This window comes from Gorilla gorilla, chromosome 12, assembly GCF_029281585.2.
Source record: "Gorilla gorilla gorilla isolate KB3781 chromosome 12, NHGRI_mGorGor1-v2.1_pri, whole genome shotgun sequence".
NCBI lineage: Eukaryota > Metazoa > Chordata > Mammalia > Primates > Hominidae > Gorilla > Gorilla gorilla.
In genome coordinates this window covers 111,594,713-111,620,781 of record NC_073236.2, presented here as the reverse complement: position 1 = coordinate 111,620,781, position 26,069 = coordinate 111,594,713, and the positions used below count along the sequence as shown (strand labels likewise).

The 26,069-nt window shown below is 43.0% G+C and overlaps 1 protein-coding gene across 14 annotated transcripts in view; it reads left to right on the top strand.

Moving 5' to 3' along the window:
* Positions 1-26,069, top strand: part of BABAM2 (BRISC and BRCA1 A complex member 2) — a 452,513-nt gene that overhangs the window by 410,660 nt on the left and 15,784 nt on the right. For 9 of the 14 annotated variants that reach the window (XM_055377654.2, XM_063695988.1, XM_055377652.2 and 6 more), the window contains one exon: positions 1,540-1,693. In XM_055377654.2, the coding sequence (XP_055233629.1) occupies positions 1,540-1,693 (154 nt within the window). Of the gene's footprint in view, positions 1-1,539; positions 1,694-13,101; positions 14,872-26,069 lie in introns of those variants that run through there. The other 5 variants (XR_002004718.3, XR_008676775.2, XM_055377655.2 and 2 more) reach the window with 4 other exon arrangements.

Here is a 26,069-nt window from a genome sequence, read left to right as displayed (position 1 = left end):
TGCCTCAGCCTCCTGAGTAGCTGGGATTATAGGTGCTTGCCACCACACCCGGCTAATTTTTGTATTTTTAGTAGAGATGAGGTTTCACCATGTTGGCCAGGCTGGTCTTGAACTCCTGACCTCAGGTAATCCACCCACCTCCACCTCCCAAAGTGCTGGGATTACAGGTGTGAGCCACTGTGCCTGGCCTAATTATCTGGTATGTATTTTTAAATATATCTTCCTCATGTAGCTAAAAAGATGAACCTTATACATACTTCACAATGACAACTTTAGCTTCCTAAATTGTGACATAGTGAATGAGTCGTAAGCAGGTTATGCCAGTGTCCTCTGGAGTAAGAGAAGGCAATGTGGGGCATAGTAGGAGCCGAATGTTTGAATCATGGGACTAGATTTGAGTCTTGCCCCTGCCTGACTGTGACATGAGCAAGTTAATATACCTCTTAGAGTCTCTGGTTTGCTCACCTGTTAAATGCAAATGTTGAAGATAATGTCTCTGTCATGGAGTTCTAAGTAACAAATCAGATAACGTGTATAAAGATACCCTGTAAATCTAGAAAATTCTATACTTGTTTTTCTTATTATTTTTATGCTGTTCCTATTTTTTGTCCCAGAAGTGGATAACATTCATACACATATACGTTATATATCTTTAAAAATGTGTTATTGAAACAGTCTGTGTTTTTAATGATGATTTGCCTCAACTAATAACAAGTCAGTTTACTTTTAAAAATTGAGTTAAAGAACCCCAAAATGAAAGATAAAGCATATAACACATGTTAACAGCAAGGATTGGAATTAGCCTGTACTATCACAGCAGACATATTTAGTGCTCAGAGTAGTCCCTTATGCGTTCCATTAAGGAACTCCCACTGATTTAGGAGATATAAATATATGTGGTAATGCATATGGAAAAAACTGAAACTGCTGAGTATCAAAATTCACTGCTTGATTGGAAGTAGAGTGATAACTTCATTTTTCCTGGTAGTCTGGTTGCCATATCCTATAAAGTAGAAAGATTATCACCTGCACTCTTTACCGCTTCTCCAAATGCATTCTTGAAAAACAGCCTCTGTCCCACTTCCTCCATCAAATTATAGATGTGGAAGATATTGCCCAACCCTTGAAGAGTTTATGCTATAATAGACACTTAAAACAGATAGAAAGAGAACTCTGCTATGGAATATTGATCCCGGGAAGTGCTAGAGAGGAATGTCAGATGGTTGCAGGCACCCAAGCATCCTTCCCTAAGCTTCTGTGACCATTTCAAAGCATTGTTACAGCACCTACACATCATGCCTTCTATTGGTGACATTTTCACCCACTTGTGATTTGCCTCTCTAGATTATAAACTCCTCGAAGATGGAGAAGTCACTTTGTATTTCTTGGTCCCTCTCTATACACCACACCTTTCATCCAAACTGCAAGCAGTATTTGTGGTTCAAATAGAGTTTCGTACCTAACATTTGGATTTAGTCAAAAAAAAAAAATCTTAAGATGTGTTTATGCTCTTTCTTTTTCTTTCTTCTGTCTTCGCAGTTGACCTGCCTCTGTTTTTCCCTCGAGACCAGCCAACTCTCACATTTCAGTCCGTCTATCACTTTACCAACAGTGGACAGCTTTACTCCCAGGCCCAAAAAAATTATCCGTACAGCCCCAGATGGGATGGAAATGAAATGGCCAAAAGAGCAAAGTAAGTGAATCTGTCGTTATTTCCTACAGGTAAGAGCATTTTGTTTATCTAGTCCAGGGGTTGACAAGCTACTGCTTGCAGGTTAGTTCCTGCCTTGTGCATATTTTTGTAAATAAAGTTTTATAGAAACACAGCAACACCCATTTCTTTACTTATTATCTGTGGCTGCTTTAATGCTACAGTGGCAGAGTGAGTAGTTGCAACAGAGACTGGATGGCCTAGAAAACCAAAAATATTTACTGTTTGGCCCTTTGTAGCTTCATCAGGAAGAAGCTGATCTACATCTGGAAGTGTTTCCTTTTTCTACTGTTTCTGTTGGTCTCTAAAATTAGCCATGACAGCTTTTTTTTTTTTTTCATGGAATGTAGAATTTATCAGAAAACTACCTCTCTATTTAGAGTAGAGGATAAATACTAAATAGGAATTCGAGTTGTGGGTAAATGGCATAAATGATGAAAATGTTGGCAGCTACTTTTTATAGTTTTTTAAAAAATGGAAAATTTCAGGTGGCAGTAAACAAACAATTTTTGCTTAGTAGTCAACACCTGGAGCCGGTAGCTACTCTTTCATATGGAAATGAATCTCTGAATTCTATACCTCATTGCGTCTCTGCAGTGTATACCATAGCTGTTGCCCAAAGTAGGACCTGTGTATTTCTTGGTCAAATAAACAGCTACACAAATAGCTTAGGGCTATTAGAATAGATATGGAAGTAGGATTTCATAGAGGTTGAAGTTAGCTAAAGTTTGGAGTTTAGAGGTACAGCTATTGCTCATGAACCTCTCAGTGTGGAAGGCCTCACTTCAGTCATACAGAATAGGTAAATATAGAAATATGCTGAGTGTTTTTTATATTTAAGACTTTGGTGTCTGGAACATCAGTCTTCATAAACCATGACCTCCTAGATTGAAGAAGCAGTGGATCAAAATCATAGTTTCCAAAAATAAATCATAGAGTGGCATGTGGTTATAACTTTATCGCTTGGAACAGTCATATGCTTCACACCTGTGATCCCAGCTGAAGGATGATCAGATCCAAAGTATCACACAAATATAGACTGTCTATTAGGCCTCCTCTTCATTTGCTCATCCAGTATTTATTAAGCATCTACCATGTTCCAAGCATTGTGCTCAATGCTAGGAATATAATGATAAACAAATTAGAAATTGTCCCTGTCTTCATGGAATTTATAGCCCAGCGAAGAAGATAAAGCCTTTATCATACGAAACTTCTGACAATTTCAAAGTACCTACTAACAAAACCTGGACCTCCAGATCTGGAATGTTCTTGATTAGCCATGACTAATCAAGAACTTAGTAGGACTTCCTGTTCTTGCCTCCCCCTCCCAGAGAGACCCCATTCCCTTCCATGGGGCCTCCTGACCTCACCTATATTTTTCTGTAGTACAAGACTTTCACTTATAGCAGGCTTGAGAACTTTTATTTTATTTTATTTTATTTTATTTTATTTTATTTTATTTTATTTTGCGACAGAATCTTGCTCTGTTGCCTAGGCTGGAGTACAGTGGTGCAATCTCGGCTCACTGCAACCTCCACCTCCCAGGATCAAGCAATTCTCCTGCCTCAGCCTTCTGAGTAGCTGGGACTATCGGCATGTGCCACCACGCCAGACTAATTTGTGTATTTTTAGTAGAGATGGGGTTTTGCTATGTTGGCCAGGCTGGTCTCGAACTCCTGACCTCAGGTGATCCGCCCACCTCAGCCTCCCAAAGTGCTAGGATTACAGGTGTAAGCCACTGCGCCCAGCCTGAGATTCTTAAATAATGTCAGGGTGTCTTCTTCTAGAAACCAGACTGCCTCAGATTTATATGCAGAATCCAGAGTTGTTATCTGAAACTTTAATGTGCCTTCTTCTTTCCCTTTATTTTCTCTTTTTATGCGTGACACCCAAGTCTGAAATCCCATTCAGGACAAAAACAAGCATATGCAAATATAGCAAGTAACAATGATTAAGACTTACACATCTTGAACTACAATGGAAAAAAGGAATTTTGAAGTATTGATATCGTTTAATTTTCTGGGCTTTCCTTGTGTATACATAGGATCTGCCCTAAGAAGATGGGCATTATTTGTGGTAGGTGCTGAACCAGATGTGTCTTTGTGGTTTCCATGGCAAAGCTATCTTGGTGTGTGTGTGTGTGTGTGTGTGTTTCCTAAGTAGACATTTTAGCAAGTATGAATTGAGTCTTTAAGAAGTTGCAGACCACAAGCCCATGATTTCAGTATGGGAATATCGTAAGTGAAGCCTGTTTATCTTAACAGATTAGTTCAGAGTTTCAAGAGACATTTGCTTTATGTTAACACCAGTCTAAAGAAAACATCTGAAGTAATGTTTAAAAAATCTGCTTTCTACTGTAGCGAAGATGGATCCATTTTAAATGTAATAAAAGAGAAAGCCAGCAGCTCGTGCTAGCAAGAAGAAATAGTTTAAAGTTTCCATTCTTCAGCTGAACTGAGTAACTACCCTGTGCTGTGTCAGAAAGCCAGATAAACACCGTGAAAGAACTGTCCTGCAGTATAGTCTTGAGATTGGTGGAGAAGGTTGAAGACAAAGGATGGAAAGAGAGGAGGGTCAACTGTAGCATTCCTTCCACACCCTGTTTCTTTGTCCTGTGAAAATACTGTACGTACACAGTGCGTAAAAGGCTATAATTCACTTGGGGAGCTCTGCCCATGACATAAACACTCTCATGGTTTATGAACAGCAGTGGAGCCTTTTGAGTGGAATCAGCTGTTTATTCCCTCCTGTAGAGCAAAATTCTAAACAATGTAACCTCAGAAAGGACACTTCCTGGCACTGACCAGGGCTTTTCCTACCACATGTGCTTCTTTCTCATGGCTGTCTAGCAGATTCTGTCCCTTGCAAATGAAGCAGCATTTACAAGGTGAGCACAGGCTTTGGGGTCATGTGTGCCCCAGTTGCTATTGCAAAGTCTAATCCTGCAAGCTCTGTGGTCTTGGGCAGAGCTCTTAAACTCTCTGAACCTCATTCCTAAAACAGGACTGTACTCCTCCCTATTGGATGGACTTGCTATGAGAGGCCAGCAAGTTAACACGTGGAAGACCATGGGTTTTAGCTTCTGCTGTGTACCTCAGTGCCTTTGCTCACGCCTTTCCTCCCACCCTCTTTCCGCCCCCTCAAACAGACACATCCTTCAACCTTCTCCCATATGGGTTTTCCCATCCACTCTACTTTGCCAGCAGCTCTCTCCCCTCCCAGTCTCCTTTGACTCTAATCACATACTGCTTTGGAATCTCTTTGGTATTTTCTTTTTGTTCTTCACATCTTCATATATATTTTGTTTCCTTAACCAAACCATGAGTACTTTGAAGGAAATGGCTTTGCATATATATCTTTTTTTAAAATTGCAGTATAATTTATATACAATGGAGTGGACAGGTTTTAAGTATATCTTTTGAAAAGTTTTGACGAAGTTACCTTATAGCCTCTTTCCAAATAGTCTCTTTACTCTCAAGGCAACTATTGTTCTGTATCACCCTGTCTTAGTTTTTCCTTTTAGATACTTCTAAATGAAATAATACAGATCATACTCTTTTGTGTCTGACACAATGAAATTTATCTTCATTTCATTCAACATAATTGTTTAAGATTTAGCTGTTATGGTGGCTGGGAGCAGTAGCTCACGTCTGTTCTCCCAGCATTTTGGGGGACTGAAGCGGGCGGATCACCTGAGGTAGGAAGTTCGAGAACAGTCTGGCCAACATGGGAAAACCCCATCTCTACTAAAAATACAAAAATGCCTATAATCCCAGCTACTCCGGAGGCTGAGACAGGAGAATCTGTTGAACCCAGGAGGCGGAGGTTGCAGTGAGCCAAGATCACACCACTGCACTCCAGCCTGGGTGACAGAGCGAGACTCCATCTCAAAAAAAAAAAAAAAAATGTATCTGTTATGGCATTTCTTTTTTACTGCTGAGTAATATTCTATTATATGAATATAATGTATTAATCCATTCACCCGTGTGTAGATACTTGTGTTGTTTCCAGGTTGGGGATTTTATTAATAGAGCTGCTATGACCAAGTCTTTTTGTAGACATGTGTTTTCTTTTCTTCAGGTAAATACTTGGGAGTGGGAGTACATATGTGATTAACTTTATGAGAAGGTGACAAGCTTTTTTAAAGTGGTATCAGTTTACCCTCCCATCAGCAATATACCAGGGTTCCAGTTGCTTCACATTCTCACCAACACTTCCTATTGTCAGTCTTTTTAAATTGAACCATTCTAGAGAGGATAAAGTAAGATCTCATGTTTTAAATTTACATTTCCTGGTGATAAATGATGTTGAGCATCTTGGCATGTGCTTATTGGTTTATCTCTTTCATGAAATATCTGTTCAAATCTTGCCTATTTTTAATTTGGTTGTTAGTCTTTTTATTAATGAGTTGTATATATGAGTTTCTTTATATATTTGTCAGATATATTTTTTGTGAGTATCGTCTTTCAATCTGTGGCTTGCCATTTCATTTTCTTTTTCCTTTTTTTAATAGAGACAAGATTTCGCTATGTTGCCCAGGCTGGTCTGGAACCCTTGGGCTCAAGTGATCCTTGATCCTCCCGCCCCAGCCTCCCAAAGTCTTGGGATTACAGGTGTGAGCCACTATTCCTGCCCTTTTCATTTTCTTAAGAGTGTCTTTTGATGAGCAGAAAATCTTCATTTTTTAAATGAAATCTGTTTTTTACGTTAATGCTCTTTGTGTACTCAAAATTATTAGCCTACTAGAAGGTCATGAAGAAATTATCCTATGTTTTCTTCTAGAAGCTTTTGTTTTGATACATAGGCCTATGATCCATCTCAAATTAATTTTTGTATATGATATGAGGTAGATGCCAAGGTTAATTTTTTGTTCATATGTATCCAGATATTACAACACCATTTGTTGAAAATACTTTTCTTTCCCTATTGAATTACCTTTACATCTTTGTCAAAAGTCAATTAACCACATGTGAGTGGATCTATTTCTGGATACTCTATTCTGTTCCATTGATAGGTTTGTATACCAGTACTTCTTGAAATCAGGAAAGGTATACCAATATTTCTTGAAATCAGGAAAGGTATCCAAGCTTGTTCTTTTTAAAGATTGTTTTGGCTATTCTAGGTCCTTTGCATTTTTATATATCTTTTAGAATCAGCTTGCCAATTCCCACCTCTCCCCACTCCAACCCCCCGCCCCAAAAGCCTGCTGATCAACAAGGGAAGAATTGACATTTTTACAATACTGAATCTTTTATAATACTGAATCAGTGAACATGGTTTTATTTAGGTCTTTAGTTTCTCAGAAATTTTTAAAATATTTCAATGTAGAAATCTTGAAATATTTTTAAATGTTTTGCTTTTTCTTTTTTTTTGAGACAGAGTCTTGCTCTGTTGCCCAGGCTAGAGTACTGTGGCACAATCTTGGATTACTGCAAACTCTGCCTCCCAGATTCAAAAGATTCTTGTGCCTCAGCCTCCTGAGTACCCAGGACTACAGACGTGTGCCACCACGCCCAGCTAATTTTTGTATTTTTGTTTATTTATTTTTTTGAGACAAAGTTTTGCTTTTGTCACCCAGGCTGGAGTGCAATGGCATGATCTTGGCTCACCGCAACCTCCACCTCCCAGGTTCAAGTGATTGTCCTGTCTCAGCCTTCCTAGTAGCTGGGATTACAGGCGCCCGCCACCACGCCAGTCTAGTTTTTGTATTTTTGGTAGAGATAGGGTTTCACCATGTTGGCCAGGCTGGTTTCAAACTCCTGACTTCAGGTGATCCACCCGCCTCAGCATCCCAAAGTGCTGGGATTACAGGCATGAGCCACTATGCCCGGCCAATTTTTGTGTTTTTAGTACAGACAGGGTTTTGGCATGTTGACCAGTCTGGTTTCGAACTCCTGGCCTCAAGCAATCCACCTGCCTCGGCCTCCCTAAGTGCTGGCATTACAGGCCTGAGCCACTGCATTCCACCTGTGTTTGTTTTTATTGTAAATTATATAAAAATATAAATATAAAATATTTATAAATATATAAAAATATAAACAAAATTTTTAAAAATTTATTTTCTAGTTGTTTGTTGCTGGTATACAGGAATACAAATGATTTTTCTATATTGACATGGCATCCTGTGACATTGCTAAATTCACTTATTACTACTAAAATCTAATAGATTTTTTAAATAGATTTCTTTTTTTTTTTTTTTTTTTTTTTGAGACGGAGTCTCGCTCTGTCGCCCAGGCTGAAATGCAGTGGCATGATCTTGGCTCACTGCAACCTCACCTCCCAGGTTCTAGCAATTCTCCTGCTTCAGCCTCTCAAGTAGCTGGGACTACAAGCACACGCTGCCACGCCAGGCTAATTTTTTGTATTTTTTTTTTAGTAGAAACGGAGTTTTACCATGTTGCCCAGGCTGGTCTCGAACTCCTGAGCACAGGCAATCCACCTGCCTTGGCCTCCCAAAGTGCTAGGATTACAGGCGTGACGGGATTTCACCATGTGGCCCAGGCTGGTCTTGAACTCCTGAGCTCAGGCGATCCACCTGCCTTGGCCTCCCAAAGCACTAGGATTACAGGCATGAGCCAGCACGCCCAGACTGCAATTTCTTACATAAACAGTCACGCCTTATGCTAACAGCTTTACTTCTTTCCTTCCAATCTTTATGTTTTTCTGTTTCTTTTTCCACCTACTTGCACTGAATAGGACCTCCAGTACAATTTTTTACATAAGTGATAAGAGCAGAATCTAGCTGTATGTTTCTCTATTAAGGCTAATGTTGAGGTTTTACATAGATGTCTTTATCACGTTGAAGAAATTCTTGTATTACTACTTTGCTAAGAGGTTTTCTTTTTTTCTTTTTTTATCATGAATGGGTGTTGAATGCCATAGATTGCTTTTTCTGCATCTTTTGACACTGACATAATCGTGTGGTTTTTCTTTATTCTGTTAATGTGAATTACATTATTTAGTTTTTGCATGTTGAACCAACCTTGCATTCCAAAGATAAATGCTTCTCAGTCATGATTTTATCCTTTTTTATATTATTAAATTTGATTTGCTAAAATTTTAAGATTTTTACATCTACATTTATGAATGATATTGGTCTAAAATTTCTTTTCTCGTGTTTGTCCTTGTCAGGTCTTTGGTATCAGTACTATGCTGGCTTCATTAAATAAACTGGAAAGTATTCCTTCTTCCCTTGTTTTCTGAAAGAGTTTGTGCAGATTTAGTATTATTTCTTTCCAAATGTTTGGTAGGGTTTCCTTTGTGCAAAAAATATTTAGTGTCTTTAGTAAATGTAGGGATATTCAGATTGCCGTATTTCTTCGTGTTCATTTTAGCAAGCTAGGTTTTTTAATAAGAAATCGATCCATCATGTCTAAGTTGTCAAAGTGATTGGCAATACATTGTTTCTAATGTCTTCCTTTTCAAGTTTCTTAGAGTAGAAGCTTGGGTCACAATTTTAATCCTTTTTTCTTTTTTAATATAAAATTACTTTCTACAGATTGCTTAAGCTGCATTCCACAAAGTTTTGTATGTTATTTTTCATTATTATTTTATTAGAAATATTTTCTGATTTCCCTTGTGATTTCTTCTTGAACCATGGGTTATTTATAATTGTGCTTCTTGAATTTCAAGTGTTTAGAAAGACTTTTCTAAATATCTTACTGATTTATATTAATTCGGTTTTGGTCAGAGATCATAACCTGTATGATTTCAAGCCTTTGGAATTTGTTGAGAATTGTTTTGTAGACCAGCATGTGATCTATCTTGATAAATATTCCATGTAAACCTGAAAAGAATGTGTGTCCTGCAGTTTTGGGGTATAGTGTTCTATATATACATTAACTAAGTTAAATTACTTGTTAGTGTTATTCAAATCTTTTAGCTCTTTACTGGTTTTTTATGTCTATTATATCAGTTATTGAAAGGAGGTATTAACATTTTCACCTGTGGGGTTTTGGATTCGTCTGTTTCTCCCCTTAGTTCTGCTAATTTGTACTTTTTATATCTTAAAGCTTTATTTTTAGATACATATTTAGAATTGTTAGGTCTTCTCAATAACTTGGTCCTTCTATCATTATGAGATGACTCTCTTTATTTCTGGCAATATCCTTTGACTTGAAATCTGCTCCATTTGATATTAAAATTGTTACACCAGCTTTCTTCTGTGTATTTTTTGCATGGTATATATTTTTTTCATCCTTTCTTTATCCTGTCTGTGTCTTTATATTTGAAAGAAACCTTTTGTAGACCTTGGGTTTTTTAATGTAGTCTTAACATGTCTGCCTTTTAATTGGAGTATTTCTTTTTTATTTTTTTATTTTTATTTTTTTTTTGAGACAGAGTCTCGCTCTGTTGCCCAGATTGGAGTGCAGTGGTGTGACCTCGGCTCATGGCAACCTCCACCTCCTGGGTTCAAGCAATTCTCCTGCCTCAGCCTCCCAAGTAGCTGGGACTACAGGCTCGCGCCACTATTGCCTGGCTAATTTTTGTATTTTTAGTAGAGACGGGGTTTCACCATGTTGGCCAGACTGGTCTCGAACTCCTGACCTCATGATCCACCTGCCTTGGCCCCCCAAAGTGCTGGGATTACAGGCATGAGCCACCACACCTGGCCTTAATTGGAGTATTTCATTTATTTATACATTTAATATAAATAATAAGCTTACTGGGTTTAAGCCCTACAGTCTTGCTATTCATATTTTTGGTTTGGGTTTTTTTTTTATTCCTTTGTCCTTTTCTTCCTGTATTCTTTCAGTTTATTAAAGTATTTTTTAGTTTACCATTTTCTCTTCTGTTGGTGTGTTAGCTATATTTCTTTGTATATTTTAGTCATTTATACACTAAAAATACACCGTTAACTTATCACAGCCTACTGTGAATTAATATTATAATGCTTCCTGTATAAACAGTGTAATTATCTGTGTACCTTCTATTTATCTTTGTGCTATCATATTCACACACTTTCAGTCTTCGTATTTTATGAATTCCACAATACATTGTTATTACTTTGGCTTTTAATAGTCAAATAACTTTTAAAGAATTCAAGAAAAAAAGAAAAATTACCTTCCATCTTATTCTGTAGTTTTTCAATAAATGTAATAAATAATCATTTCCTCTAAAAAAAAAAAAACCTATTTAAAATGACTTCCTCCAAATAAGCCGTCAGAGTGATCATATCCAGCCTATAGGCAGAGGACATTGAAATTGGCAGTCATCAAGAAAAGAAAATGATACCTACATGACATCCAGGTGCCTCTGTCTGCCCTGTGGACTTCATTCACAGTGGCCCCTCACACACTTTTATGGGATCATCAGCTGCAGCCCTTCAAGGGTTATAATGCAGAAATTCTTAGTAGGCCTCATACAGATTATAAAAACTGAGGCTCAGAGTGATTAATTGACTTTGCCGAGGGCACACAGCTGGCTTCTAGAGGAGTGAGGGCTCAACATAGGTCCTCATTTTCACATTACGGCACCAAAAGTGAAAAAAGTTCTTGCCCCTCCCAAAGCTGAAGCCAAAGTGAATGCTTTGAAGGCCGGGAAGGTAGTGCTTAAAGGTGTCCACAGCCACAAAAAGAAGATCCAATCCACACATCACCCACCTTCCAGTGGCCCAAGACAGTGTGGCTCTGCAGGCAGCAGAAATATCCTTGGAAGAGCACTCCCAGGAGAAACAAGCTTGACCAATAATTCATCATCAGGTTCCCCCAACCACTGAGTCAGCCATGAAGAAGATAGAAGACAACAACACAACTTGTGTCCATTGTGGATGTCAAAGCCAACAAGCACCAGATCAAACAGGCTGTGAAGAAGCTCAGTGACACTGCTGTGGCCAAAGCCAACACCCTGATCAGGCCTGATGGAGAGAAGAAGGCATATAGGGATCATCTAAACTGAATCCAGCTAGTTGATTCTATATATATGTCTTTTCACCATTTAAAACCAAAACAAAAGCATAGGTCCTCTGACCCTTCTGCACATCCACACCCAGGCAGACAGAAACAATTCCATACTCTTTTCACCATGTGTCTGAGGCTCTCTTCTCATACAGAGAGGAAATGTATGAGGCAATGAAGAGCACTGACCATAAAGTCAAGACATAGCTGGGTTTAAACCTGTCTCTGCCACTCACAGGCTATGTGACTTTGGGCAAATTCCTAATTTCCCTGAGTCTTTGTTTCCTTGTCTATAAAATGGTGAAGCCTACTTGAGAGGGTTATGATGGGTGTCACATGGGGTGTATGATTTTCTGTGTTGCTAATTTTAAAAATATCATAAGTTAACCCTTTTAAAACACCACTAATTATTAATCTCACAGTTTCTGTGGGTTAGGAGTCCCACTCAAGATGCCTGGGTTCTCAGTTCGGGGTTTTAGGCAACTAAAATCAAGGCTTTGTCTGGGGCTGTGATCTCACCCCTGAGGCTTATGCTCCTCCTTCAAGCTCTTTCAGTATGTTGGCAGAGTTCAGCTCCTTGTGGTTGTAGGACTGAGGCCCCTGTTACCTTGCCGCTATCAACTGGAGACCACCGTCAGCAACTAGAGGCTGCGTGCGTCCTCTGCCATGTGGTCCCCTCCATTTTCAAGCCAGTAGTGGTGCGTCAGATCCCTCTTATATTTTGAATCTCTGCCTTCCATATGTCTTCTGCTAGTCACAGATTTAAAGCCTCCCTGTCTTAAAGTCATCTGTGCCATATAACAAAACCTGTTTACCAGAATGAAATCCATCATATTCACAATCCTGGGGATTACACAGAAGGTGGAGAATCTTGGGGGTCACGTTAGAATTCTGCCTACTACGTGGGATAATGTCAGTGAATTGTCCAGCATAAGGTCTGGCATATGGTAAGAATTTGATCATTTTTAGCTATCAGCAGCAACATCCCTAGAGAAAAAGAGGAGATTTTTAAATTAAAAGCAGAGTCAATATTGATACCATCATATGTACCCCAGTAAACAGTTCCTTAACCTCGGTGACTTGGCTAGAGTTCCCAAAGTTTAAGGCCACCCCATTAGTGGACTGTCATCCCCTGTGGTTGTATCTTCTTGGTACCAGCACAACCAGCTGAACCAACCTCATCTCAGCTGAACTCCCCACAAGAGAGATGAGGGAGTTTTCCAGGCCCAGGCCAACATAGCTCGGGTGATCAGAGCCCCTGAGAAGACAATAAAGTCAGTGCTGGTGAGCGACACAGGAATTGGGGACTGAGGTCACCAAGGCCTTCCATTCCGCACGAGCAAGCTCACCCGTCCCTCCTGGGCCTTTTCATTATGGGGTTTAGAAGTAGAGCTGTGAAGAGAAAAGCAAATCATATAAATAATGTGGAATTATTGGATCCTTGAACCCTTTTGAAAAGTATCTTAAAGGGATTTGGTTTGTTTTTCCTTACAGAAGAGAGAGCAACTGAGATGGGGAGGAATCCAGCTCTGCCTGACATCCAGGCATCCTCTCCAAATTGCATAGGTCAGTGAGAACGTGTTATTTATTAGAACCTGACATCTGTTGCAGTGAAATGATAAGCTCCATTAAAAAGCCTGGCCATCAATTACTGCCAATACAGCCTTCATCCCAGAGGAAGCCACTCACCATCCTCTCAGCCTGTGCAGACCAGGCTGCACCAGGCACGGAGTGTTTACAGTCCAGCTCAGCCTCCTGGCTCCCCTGGGGGAGGGGCAGCAGGTAAATCCCTTCTGCAAGTCCCCTCAGGCCATCTCTCCCCAGGCCCTCCATCTGTATTCCTTTGGTTCCACTGGAAGCTTCTCTGGGAGCTGTTTTAAAGACTGCACCCCCTGTTTATCCTGCTTTCTCAGTGGAAAACAGTTAGGGCTTTTGTTCTGGCCTCAGTCACACAAGCCAGAAGAAGCTGCACTGAACTCAGCTTATCAGGATAGTCACACAGAGAGAGTAACTGGGCTGGGCGTGGTGGCTCACACCTGTAATCCCAGCACTTTGGGAGGCCGAGGCAGGTGGATCACCTGAGGTCAGGAATTCAAGACCAACCTGGGAAACATGGTGAAACCCTGTCTCTACTAAAAATACAAAAATTAGCCAGGCATGATGGCGGGCGTCTGTAATCCCAGCTACTCAGGAGAGTGAGGCAGGAGGATCACTTGAACCGGGGAGACAGAGGTTGCAGTGAGCCAAGATCGTGCCACTGCACTCCTGCCAGGGTGACAGAGCAAGACCCCGTCTCAAAAATAAAAATAAAGAAAAAAAGAGTAACTGGAAGGTCAGCACATCTTTGTCGGGAAAATTAACTCAGGTGTGCCCTTTCAAGAACAATTGAGTGGGCTGGGCGCGGTGGCTCACGCCTGTAATCCCAGCACTTTGGGAGGCCGAGGCAGGCGGATCACAAGGTCAGGAGATCAAGACCATCCTGGCTAACATGGTGAAACCCTGCCTCTACTAAAAATACAAAAAATCAGCCGAGTGTGGTGGCGGGCACCTGTAGTCCCAGGTACTTGGGAGGCTGAGGCAGGAGAATGGCGTGAACCTGGGAGGCGGAGCTCGCAGTGAGCCGAGATCGCGCCACTGCACTCCAGCCTAGGCGACAGAATGAGACCCTGTCTCAGAAAAAAAAAAAAGAACAATTGAGTGTTCAAGCTTGGGTTCCAATTACCCCGCCAGCCACTGGGGAAGTGTTTGGGATCACCAAGGAGAGCAACTTCCTTGCTTGTGAGTTAGGGTCACGTATTCTCTTTCCTGGAAAAACAGACAGATGCCCCATAGAGTTAGAAAGGAAAGGGTAGAGGAGCTGGTTTGGGATTTTTATGATAAACCGTAGTAGGAACATATGCTATTAATGGAATCAGAGTTCCTTTTGAACAGCTGGGGGAAGAAACATACAGTAAGTCAAGAAAAAGCAAAGGATAGTGGCCTGGGAGTCAAGTGACTTGGGTCTCATCTAGGGACCATTATGAATTTCCTTCATGATCATGGAAAAGACACGTCACCTTTCTGGACTTCAGTACCCTCCTCTGAAAGTACTGGGCTAGTACCCACCTGGTAATCACTAAGCTGTAATATATTTCTGGAATTTTAAGTGAAAATTGTTTAAGGTAGATGAGCATACTTTTTTATTCATGTTGAGAAACTTCCATCTCTGTTGCCGGAGGTCAGACACAAATTGAAAACATTACTAAATGGAATTAAGTACACCGTGTACGTGATGCCTTTTTGTACAGCTCGTATCTGATATTTATAGAACACTTCAGTTGCAGAACGTGCACACATATGCCTTGAACACACACCCAATAAAATAATTCTAGATGCAATACGTTTTCAGATGTCAAGTTAAAACAGCTTCTTAGGAATTAGGCTTGACTGTTCAGATGTGTGTGTTAGTTTATGACAGGTGCCGCCAGGGCTGCTCAGGGCTGTCATGAGTGATGTGGAGTCCAGCCAAGGCAGGAGGGCCAAGCCGCTTGTTTCTATCACTTCTCATTAAGGCATGAATTCTAGAAAAAAGGGAAGCATCAAAGAACCATCAGGATTGTCCATTGTGTGCATATCATAATGACAAGCAGAGGCCTTGCTTCTGCAGAAACAAGATTCTGTCTTGTCTTTTGTCAGATCATTCAGCACAAGGGCCACCTGTGAAAATGAACTAGATTCATGCCTTATTAAAGTAGAGGATTTACAGAGGTGAGCAAAAATGGGAAGCAGGTACCATCCAGCTCATTATATACAGAGTATGTACAAAGCACTGGAGACTACCACACACACACATATTTTGAAGAACCCCAACTCAAAGCCTACTGATTGATTTCTGGAATGGTCTATCACTCCTTGAGATTCTATTCTGACAATGAGGCTATCTGTGGCATTAACTACTCAGAAGATTGAGTACAACTCAGAATTACAAAGCAGGAAGTTACGTAGTTCTTCTAAAAATCAAAACCAAAATTTAGAAAACTCACTGGGGCAGTTACCTCTACTCCACTGTCCTGCAAAATCCACAACCAACAGCAGAGATAAGTTGGGTGACTAAGTAGGAATGCATCCTGGGAAGTTAAGTGTGACAGTGGGGGCCAGTCACAGAACATGGAACATGGAAGGAACTTTAGAGATCATCTAGTACTGCCAGGTCTAAATATGGTAAGCATTAACTATTGTGATAGACATTCAATGAAATAATCGATATAGACCTTTAAGCACAGTGATTGGCATAGAGTTGACTTTCAGTTCATCATTTTCATTTCCTAGAAGAATTTGTGCAAGGCATACAGTATCAAGATTAGAACCCTATGCCCCTGATTACTGGTCCAAAGCCCAGCCCAAGCCACCTCTGACCTCCTACGTTTCCCCTCTTTCCTGCTCCCTTGCTCACAGGAGCAGCACAGAATCATCAAGGGCAGGAGTTTAGCCTGCACCATGTACACATCCACCTACCCGTGGAGTGGCCTGGCATGGGTGCCTTCTTCCTAGTGGCTCACCCAGGAGGCTGAAGGCCTCTGTGCCCATGGGGAAAACCCAGGGTGTTTGTGAGCAGAAATAACCCTGCTGAGAGTCTAAAAACCAAGTGCTTTTAAGAGAAGGTAACATGCTTCTGTGGCCAAACTTATTACTAGCGTCTATGGGCAAAAGAGAAGAAGGAGTATTGTAATGGAATGCGCCAAAGGAAAGACATCACTTTACTGCTGCCTCCAAAGCAGCAGGGAGGCTGCACATTGAGAAGAGGATAGAAAATTCCAGTGACTCCTATTTTCCCAGACAGACAGAACCTCTGGCACTTAGTCATGCCTAATGGAAAATCGAAGCCAAGAAAGCAGAAGTGGGGTGGGGGTGAGCTAGGGTAGTCTGTAATCCAAAGTCACTTCTGAGGAAAAAAAGTAGTTTGTTTGTCTCCTTGTGTGCCATGAGTGGGCAGGGCTGAGTTGCCAGATAGCAGGGCCTTGACACTCGGAAGAACAGCCTTTAGAGCAGCCATGATTGTGAGAATTGGGCAGAACAGTGGTTTCCTAGTTGGTCCAGAAGCAACTAGTAAGCCTACAGTCTGTGTGTAGCTGCAGTTAAGTTACTGCTAAATCTCTTCAGCAAACGTGTAAGAGCTCACTATATGCAGAATATGTACAAAGCACTGAAGACTAACACACACACATTTTGAAGAGCACCAACTCAAAGCCTACTGATTGATTTCCGGAATGGTCCATCGCTGCTTGAGATTACATTCTGACAGTGAGGCCGTCCACGGCATTAACTACTCAGCAGACTGAGTACAGTCCGAATTGCAAAGCAGGAAGCTATGTAGTTCTTCTAACAATCAAAATCAAAATGTAGAAAACCCCAGTTTTGCATTATTGATCATTTGGGAGAGTGGATAATCCTTAAACTGTCATTATTCCAGGTATCCAGAAAAGTGAGCATTACAGGAACATGCATATAAAGGCAAGATCACATATTTTCTCAGAATAAACAATGGGTCACCCAGTGCCTCCTAATCACCTTACAGACAATAAGAATTTTTAAATGTATTGAATAATTACAATACACCAGCATAGCTCTAAGTGCTTTATGTTTTTTAACTTCTGTAATTCTCGTAACAACCTTATGAGCTAGGTACTGCTATTACACCTATTTTACGGGTTATGAAATTGAGGCCCTGCAAAAGGAAGTGACCTATTCAAGGTCACAGAGTCACTTAGTGTAGGAACTGAGCATATACCTTGGCGTTCCCAACTTTTAGATTGGTTTCGTACTGCGCCACCTCTTTTCCTCAGATTAATGGTCTGAGTTGTCCCAAATTCACGAGGCAGCTGAGCTCAGCTCTCTGTTTAGAACTGCAGGGTCTAGGCTGTTTGCCTTGGTTGACACTCAGGTTTGGCATGCCCCAGTGTGGATCTGTAGTGGCTAACATTTAATTAGATTTTGCCCAGATCACTAGCCTAGATCACTTTTCCCATTCATTCATCCAGCAAATGTTTATTGAATTCAAACTAGGTGTTAGGTACGATGTTAAGTGATGTGTAAGATACAGTCCCTGCTTTCAGTGAACTAGAGGAGGGATGAGAGTTGCACGTAGATTCTTCTCTTTAAGGTGGCAATGTGCAGGGAAAGAGCACTAGGAGTCAAGGAAAGAAGATTATGTCTGTTTACTGGGACCCAGGAAGCTGAAATTGGAGGCTGGGTAGGATTTGATGTGCAGAGAGGGGAGGACACTCCTCCAGAGGAAACAGAGTGCACAAAGGCCCAGAAGATGGGAAGCATGGGGGTTCCAGGAGGTATGCCAGTGTCCACTGAAGACAAGAGCAGTAGATAAGGCAGGAAAGAAAAGAAAAGAGAAAAGAAGGAAGGTGGGGAGGGAGGGAAAAGAAAGAAAGGAAAGAGAGAAGGAGAGAGAGAGAAGAAAGAAAGGGAAGGGGAGGGGAGGGAAGGAAGGAAGGAGAGGAGAGGGGAGAGGAGGGGAAAAGGGGAAGGGAAGGGAGAGAAGGAGAGGGGAGGAGATATGCAGGGTACACAGAACATGCCCTCTGGAATCAGACCAGCTGAAATTCAAGTCCTTGTTCAACCACTGTCTAGTAGAGTTTTTTGTTTGTTTGTTTGTTTGTTTGTTTTTAAATCTCTGTGGGCCTTGGCTTTCTCACAGAGGATTGTGAGTGTTAAATGCTGAAATGATTGTAAAATGCCTGGCACATTGTTGGTGTTCACCATGCTAAAACATTTTATCTTTTTTTTTCTGTAGGCAGTAAGGTATTTCTTTGTGTGTGTGTGTTTTTTTTTTCTTTTCTTTTCTTTTCTTTTCTTTTCTTTTCTTTTCTTTTCTTTTTAGAGACAGAGTCTCACTCTGTTGCCAGGCTGGAGTACAGTGGCGCAATCATAGCTCACTGAAGACTTGAACTCCTGGGCTCAAGCAATCCTCCCACCTCAGCCTCCCAAGTAACCAGGATTACAGGTCCATGCAACAGCACTGGGCTGATTTTTTTTTTTTTTTTTTTTAGAGGTGGAGTGTCGCTATGTTGCCCAGGCTGGTCTTTAACTCCTGGGCTCAATCAATCCTCCCATCTCGACCTCACAAAGTGCAGGGATTATAGGCATAAGCCGCCTCACCCAGCCAGGTTTTTTGTAAGTTTACAAATTACATATTGGTATAATGATCTGCTTTGGTGTTGATATGTAAATCATAATAGATCCTTCTTGGCCTTGGAAATATTAATAAACACAGTCAAAAACTAAGGGTCACGCTCATGGAACACCATAAAGGAATGTTTGGCTTGGGTCCTTTCACCCCTTCTTTGCCACCTCCATGTCCAGGGCTTTTAGAGACCCCACTCTGGATCTTCAGAGTTAGGATTGCCAGATGTAGCAATTAAAAATGCAACATGTCCAGTTACACTTAAATTTCAAATAAACAACAAATAATTTAGTGTAAGTATGCCCCATGCAGTATTGAGGACATACTTATACTAAAAAGTCGTTTGTCTGACATTCAGATTTAACAAGGCATCCTGTATTGAGGAGCAGGTCAGGAATCAGCCAGAACAAACCTGTTCCCCATATTTGGGGAAGGAGGCTCACCTGCCTGCTAGCCTTGTCTCTCGGGTGATAAAGGCTCCACGCAGCAGGCTTTGAGCAGGGCCTTCAAATCACTTCCTGGGTAGAGACATCAAATCTAATGGGTCCCACTGTGCATGTTTGGGAGTGGGAGTGGGAGTGGAAATGGGGGTGGGAGTAGGGGTGGGGGTGGGGGTGGGAGTGGGGGGGTGAAGCAAGGAAGAATGTCTTACCCCAGCCTTCACATATCCTCAGCCCCCTCTGTCTGGGCAAGAACACACATCAGCCTTTCCCTCCTCCAACTTAAAGGCCTTATGGGGGATTTTCTTTGCTTTCTTCAGAACATTCCCACAGTCAATTGGTAGAATGAAGACAGCCTTTGTGGTCTGATAACGTGTCTCATAGAATACGAGCACGTCTCAGGGCAGAGCATCCTCTTCAAGTTTCTTCCAGGAACATTGCTCACAGCGGGAACTTGAGTTGTCCCTTGTGGGGAGATGTGTGTGTGAGTGACTTGACACAGCCACCCACACGTGATGGGAACAGACTCAGTGCACTGTGCCCTGGCAATCCAAGGATCATGATATCAAAGCCAGAAAGATAATCCCGCTGCTTCACTTTAGAAATGAAACAAGGGAGAATTCTGCCCAAGGTCACAGATTTTGAGTCTGAACTCAGGTCTAGGTGTCTGTCTACTACTTTGGGCTCTCCAGTAATAGCTCAGGGGATCCGAGTATTCTTGGCACCCTTGTTGGTTGGTTTCTGGGTATTTTCACTGGATTACCTGATGAGTATCCCCCAGACCCCCGCTTGGCTGCATGTCCTTCGAAGGGCACTGCCATGCTCAGCTTTATGCTTTGACCCTCCTCTCCTAACAGCGAGCAGGACCACTGCTGCTAGGAGCTAATGGCACTTTCTCTACCAGCCGGCTCATGGCCGTCCCCATTAGTGCCTCCTCACTGCTTTCTTTGCCCCACCCTGACCAAGCGTCCTGCGGTTGAGATGGAAAAATCCAACTCAGAGCAGATAGCTTTTCACCTTGGTTTCAGGGGAATAATTCATCCACATAACATGAGGTAAAAATTAAAACAAAGCAGGGTGTAGGTTCAAGCAGAATAGCACCCTTGGGCTTAAGAGTGACTTTGACCTATTCCTCCCAGACTAGAAAAATTATCTGGCTGCCAGAGAGTTCTTAGAGGAATCACTTTGTTCAATGGTGTCACTGGCAAGGTGGTATTAACCCTAAGACCAGCTTCATCTGAACACTGAAGGCAAACCTGACTGTGCAGGCAGGGCCAGCCCACATGGAAGCCCAGGGCAGCGATCATGGGATCTTCCACTCTTTTTATTTTCTTATTCTTGCCACAACCTGTCATGAGACCAAGAAAACTTGTTTTGAAAATGCTTGACAGCCAAAACAACCTGTTCTCAGCCCTGGATGAGAGGGCTTGTCCTCTCTGACCACTTACGTACTGTTAGAGGTTTGACTAGCTGCTGACTGGAAAACATGAATTTGCTGTTTTCTTCTCATATTGTTCAGACAAGTGCCAGTGGCTTTCCAGTTCCTGTTTCTCCCCTTTTCCCAGCCTTTTCTTCACCAGATACGTTTTAAGATTGTGCCTGAGTCTAACTGATGAATGAACACTAGCAGCATACACTTAAGAGGCTGTAACCGATGGTTATATCTCTGCAGGCTGAGCTTGATATGTAGGTTGTCTTTCCAATCCCATTTGATCTTAACCTGTAGATTTAATCTGTGGATAGATTTTAACTCGTGATTTTCCACCTGCTTTTTGGTCCTCTCTGGTGAAGTTGGACGTGTTAGTCAATCTCTAGTTATCCAAGCAGCCATTTTGGCCTCTGCCTTGGTGGCCCTGAGGCCGGCAGTAGTATCTCTGTTCCTCCCACCAAGCCTTGCAAGTCAGGTCTTGGTCTTGGGTGGACCTCCAAATGACCCTGACTGTGAAGGAGCGACCTCATCTCTTCTCCTCTGTACAAGGAAGGGCTGGACTAGATAAGGGCTGGGCAAACAACAGCCTGAGGGCAAAGCTATCCAGCTGCCTGTTTTTATAAATAAAGTTTTATTGGAACACAGCCATACCCTTTGATTTACATATCATCTATGGCTGTTATCACTCCAAGGCCAGAGTTGAATTGTTATAATAGAATACAGGTATGGCCTTGGAAGCTGCAAATATTCATTATCTGGTCCTTTACAGAGTTTGCTGATCCCTGAACTAGATAATCTCTAGGGTTTTCAAATCCAGCGTTCTATGACTCTTGAACTTGAGGCAATTCTTGAATAGAAAGAGCTCCTGGAATAGGGGCTAACTGGAAAGGGCCTCTTTCCATCCTGTAGTAGTTAGCAAAACAAAGCATGCTTTGAGATTGTTGAACTTTACAAAGGGCGGGGCTTATTTTGCTGTGTTTTTACGGAGTTGATTTTGCTGTGTGTCTGTATTTGTTTATTGGTCTAATGGCTCTGGTATGCATGGTGTCCACCAGTTTTGGAGAAAAGATATCCCAGCTGTGTAGGCATGGTTTAATCTGACTGTCTTCAGTGGCATCGTTTGAGGTGGGACACCCATTTGTGCCCACCTGGAAGAGAATGCTGATTCGTCTGCTTGATAAACATGGCAGGAAAGGGAGCCAAATGCTGTCCTGGAGAACCTGTAGGGCTGCCCAAACTCCACCTCACCCCTGGGCTGTCTGTGTTTGCCTTCCTTTCTGAGCCTAAGCAATGGGATGGAAAAGATTAACTCTAAGCGGTGGGGCAGTGCAGTAGGCTGTGGCCAGGAGAACAAGAATGGGTTCTGAAGATGCCTTTAAAAATGCAAATTAGGAAGGAAGAAATCTTCACTTTCTTACTCCAAAGCCCATCCAAACAAGGTTCTAATTTATAGAATTGCGTCCCAGTGAAGTTCCCCTTGCCCATGTTAGTGCACCAGATGTGTAATAGGGAACCCAACACACAGAACTGAATGGACTTCTCAGGGTCACCTTGGCCAGTAAGAACCTTTGTGCAAACAAAGAAAAGGCTCCCCTTTTGGGTTGGTGCAGAGTTAGCTTTAGGTAAAGTAGAAGCTGTCCCTTTGTCTGGGCCTCTGTCCCTGAGTGAGCACACAGCTTAGCACGCAGAGCACAGGCTCAATTTCAGCCCCCGTTTGCTCTCTTGGCCTGATGCCTTTATGCGGGGCAGAAGCTGCACTTCTAAATGCACAGCTCCCTGCGCCCCTTGTACCTGGCATGTTAGAAGTCTGTGGGGTCCCCTCAGGGTTCCAGCTGGACAACAACAGGTTAACTCTGCTTGGCCTTGGTCTTTGAGGACACAGCGGACTAGGCTAGCCACCAGCACACCTCTTCATCCCTGTCTCCTTCAGCAACACTGCAAGGCAAGTGTGGCTGGTGTCAGGGCTGAAGGATCGGTGCCCCATGCTGGGAGCAGAGAGTTGGTCCTCTGGCCGCAGACGCTGTAGGCCCTGCTCTAGGCCAGGTGCTTATGCAGGAGAGCCCAAGCCTTGGCTCCTCCTGCCAGCTTCAGCTCAGCTCAAGGAGTGCACATGATTTTCCACACAGTTCAACCTCAAAGGCAATACACTTGCAGCACAGAGAAATGTGCTCAGAGGTCCAGAATAGACAGGCTCACGGTGGGGGAAGTGACCTCACTCCCGAGGCACTGGGTTCCCCACTGCGCAGTGTGTGCCGTGGCGGCATTCCACCGGGACACCCACCCTCGGCAGGGAGTGTTGTCAGAATGGCCTGGAGAAGACTGTGATGAACTCTGTGGGTGCTGCAGCATTGTGGTCAGATCCGATTTCCACCGCTCAATTCATGCTGGAAATTGTATTTGAGCCAGCCATATGGGCAAACTTTGAAAGACTCCTGTCCTACCCTTTTAATTCTGCATCTATCAGCGGTTCCCAGCAGCTCGGAGGCTAGAGGAGTGGGAAGAAAGAGGCAGCGAGCCGACAGCAGCCCAGGACCCAGTGTCTGCTTCCTGTCCCCTTACTTGGTTTTAAGAGCCTACTGGGAACAAGAAGGAATGAAGTTTGTTCCTGTTGTGAGACCCAAATGTGCAGAGCACCATGCTAAGGAAAAGTTAGAGTCCTGCGCCCATCGCTTCTTCTCTGTGACCTAGAAGGATGTGACAGGAAGGTAAAGGACAGTACCTGCATGTCAGCGCTGTCGCACACTCTGAGAAGGGCAGTGGGAGCCCAGTGAAGTCAACCTGGAAACATCTGTGCACATCAGGGCAGGACGGGGGCCCAGGGCCTGAGAGAAAGAAACCCGACTGCTGGCAGATGTCTCCAATTTCAGAAACTTACTACTCCACGTTGCCAGGCCCATGGTGATGTCCTCACATTTAGCTGCAGCCTGCCGTGGCCAGGCATAGGTTGGCAGCATCACTCAGCGGGGTGCCTTCTAGTGGAACATGGGTGCACCCAGAGCCTTGCCCTTCCTGCTCAGCCTTAGCCCTCAGTGGCTGCAGAAGGCAGGAAGACCCTCCAGGGCTGGCAGTGTGCTGTCATCAGGACACGGGCTTGCAGCTTCCAAGTCCCGCTCTGCCTTTATCATGTGCCTGGCCTTGGTCAAGTTACTCCTCTCCAAGCCTGCTCCTTCATGTATATGGGGGGAGTAGAGTAATGGGATCGATTTCATACACATGATTGTTGCTTGGATTAAAATGAGGTTATTTTGAAAGCACATTATAAACTATAAAATAGGAAGTATCAAGTTAGTTAATTCACTTATTCAACAAATGTTATATACATACCTATTGGTACCAGACACTAGTTGGACAGTGTTCCCAGGAGGTCCAGGCCCTTGTCAATAAGAGCTGTTCAATAACTGTTTGCTGAGTTAACGTGAAACAGGAGGTCCTCAATGTGTGTGTGTCCGCAGCTGTATGATGGCAGTGGAGGGGTGGGCAGGAAGGAAACCAAGGCTTGAGTTCTTACCATGTGCCTGGCACTGTTGCCTCATAACAACTAGTCACTGGAGAGAAACAGAGACTTGGGGGCTTTTCCAGACACACAGCTAGTAAGTAATAGATCCACATTTAAATTCAGTTTTCTCTTACTCCAAAATCCATGTTCTTCCCACTTAATCAGATAGGGAATGATTGCCACGTGTTCCTCTTGCCACAGAATGACAGCAGGAGGTTCCATCTCTAACCCATGTTTCTTTTCCCAAGCATCCCTCAGATCTATGACCCAGGCCAAACCCAAGCCAAAAATGATCACCCCTGATTCTAGGCCAGAAAATAGGAATCGTGTGAAATCTAAGCAGAATGAGGCTGTGTCACCACTAGCCAAACCTCTTGTTCATACTGCGCAGGTTTTAGGAAAACAACAGCCTTTAATGCATGCTCGAAATTCCTTCCATGGTAAGCCACTGTGAGAAAAATCTCACCCAAACAATGTGCTCTTGGCAGAGGGAGGGCCGGTGTCTTTTCAGGCAAAAAGCAAACCAGCAGGGACCCAGAAATCACTCTAGGGAGTGTTGGTTTCCCCAGAAGATCTAGCTTTTTAAAAATAAACTTAGCAAAGGATTTCATTTGCCCCTCTGCCCCACCTTTGCCTCTCACTGCTTGGAGAGGAGGAGGATTGTGGAGTTCCTTGTCCTGGGTCAGTTCCCAGCTCAGCATTGATACATCTGCTTCTCAAGTTTAGCACCAAATATTTATTATTCTGATAAAGTGAGTTTAAAATAAAAAAAAAACTAAATTGATTATTGTCTGGCTTGGTCTCCAAAAACAAGTCCCTGCAATTGACAGTGGTTGCATGAACTTAAGAATAATAGATCCTTAGGAAGGAAGGCTGTTCATTCAGTCATTCAACAGAAAATTAGGGTACTTCTGTGTCACTGAGGTGCAGCCCCAGTGAAATGAACTCAGAGGCCTCCAGTGTTTATACCACTGAGACTGGGGCAGAGTAGTCTGGAGTGCTGCATGTAAAGCTAGGCACTCCCCAGTGATGGAGCTTCCAGCTGCCCCTACCATTCGGTTCACAAGTGTCCCTGAACTTCGGTGAAGTATGAGCCACCAAGCTCCGCCCAAGGATGACCACAGAAGTAGACAACTTACGAACCAGAAACATCAACCAGCAACCCCAGACAGTTTATGTAAGATTGCTTCATTCCAGAGAGCAGAACTGGGATCCATGGGCAGAAGTTTCAAGGGGACAGATTCCAGTTCGGGAGAGAGAAGAACCCTGTAACTCTTAGAGGCGCCTTTGAGCAACGTGCTCTCCATCACAAAAGGTGTTCCGGCAGGGTGAGGATCACCCCCGAGAAGTGCTGCTGGGCCAAGCCCTGCCTTGAACAAGATCCTGAGGTCTCGCCCAACAGCAAGGTTCTCTGGTTAGCACCAAATGAGTGGCTCAACAGTTCGTGTTGTGGAGCTTCAGAGGCAGGACAAGCAGTCATGGGCTGTGGTTGGCGGCCGCAGGCCCCGATGCTTAGGCCAGGCCTTGAGGGTGGGTAGGTGTCAGGTAGGTGGGAGACCCCCAGCATGTTGCAGGCCCAGGAAAGCACCCTTCACCTGCAGAGTAAAGGGGCTCCTGCTTAGCTGACTGCCAGACTTGCAAAGGGGAATTAATTATTGTTTGTGATACAATTAAAATCCCCCAATGAAAGGCCTTGTATAAATGTAAATTATCATTATTGTCATTAAAGGGGCTAGACGTCTGGCCTGCTGGATAATATCCCCACATACCTCTGAGCAGAAAAGAAAGCCAGCCCAAGGCAGGAATTTTGCTTCTGCTCTTCCAAAGCAATAGCAGTAAGAAGCGGCAGGCCAAGGAGGGCTCTGCCCGTGGCTGTGAAAGCAGAGCCCCCCACTCTCATCCAGGGTGAGCACGCAGCTCTCT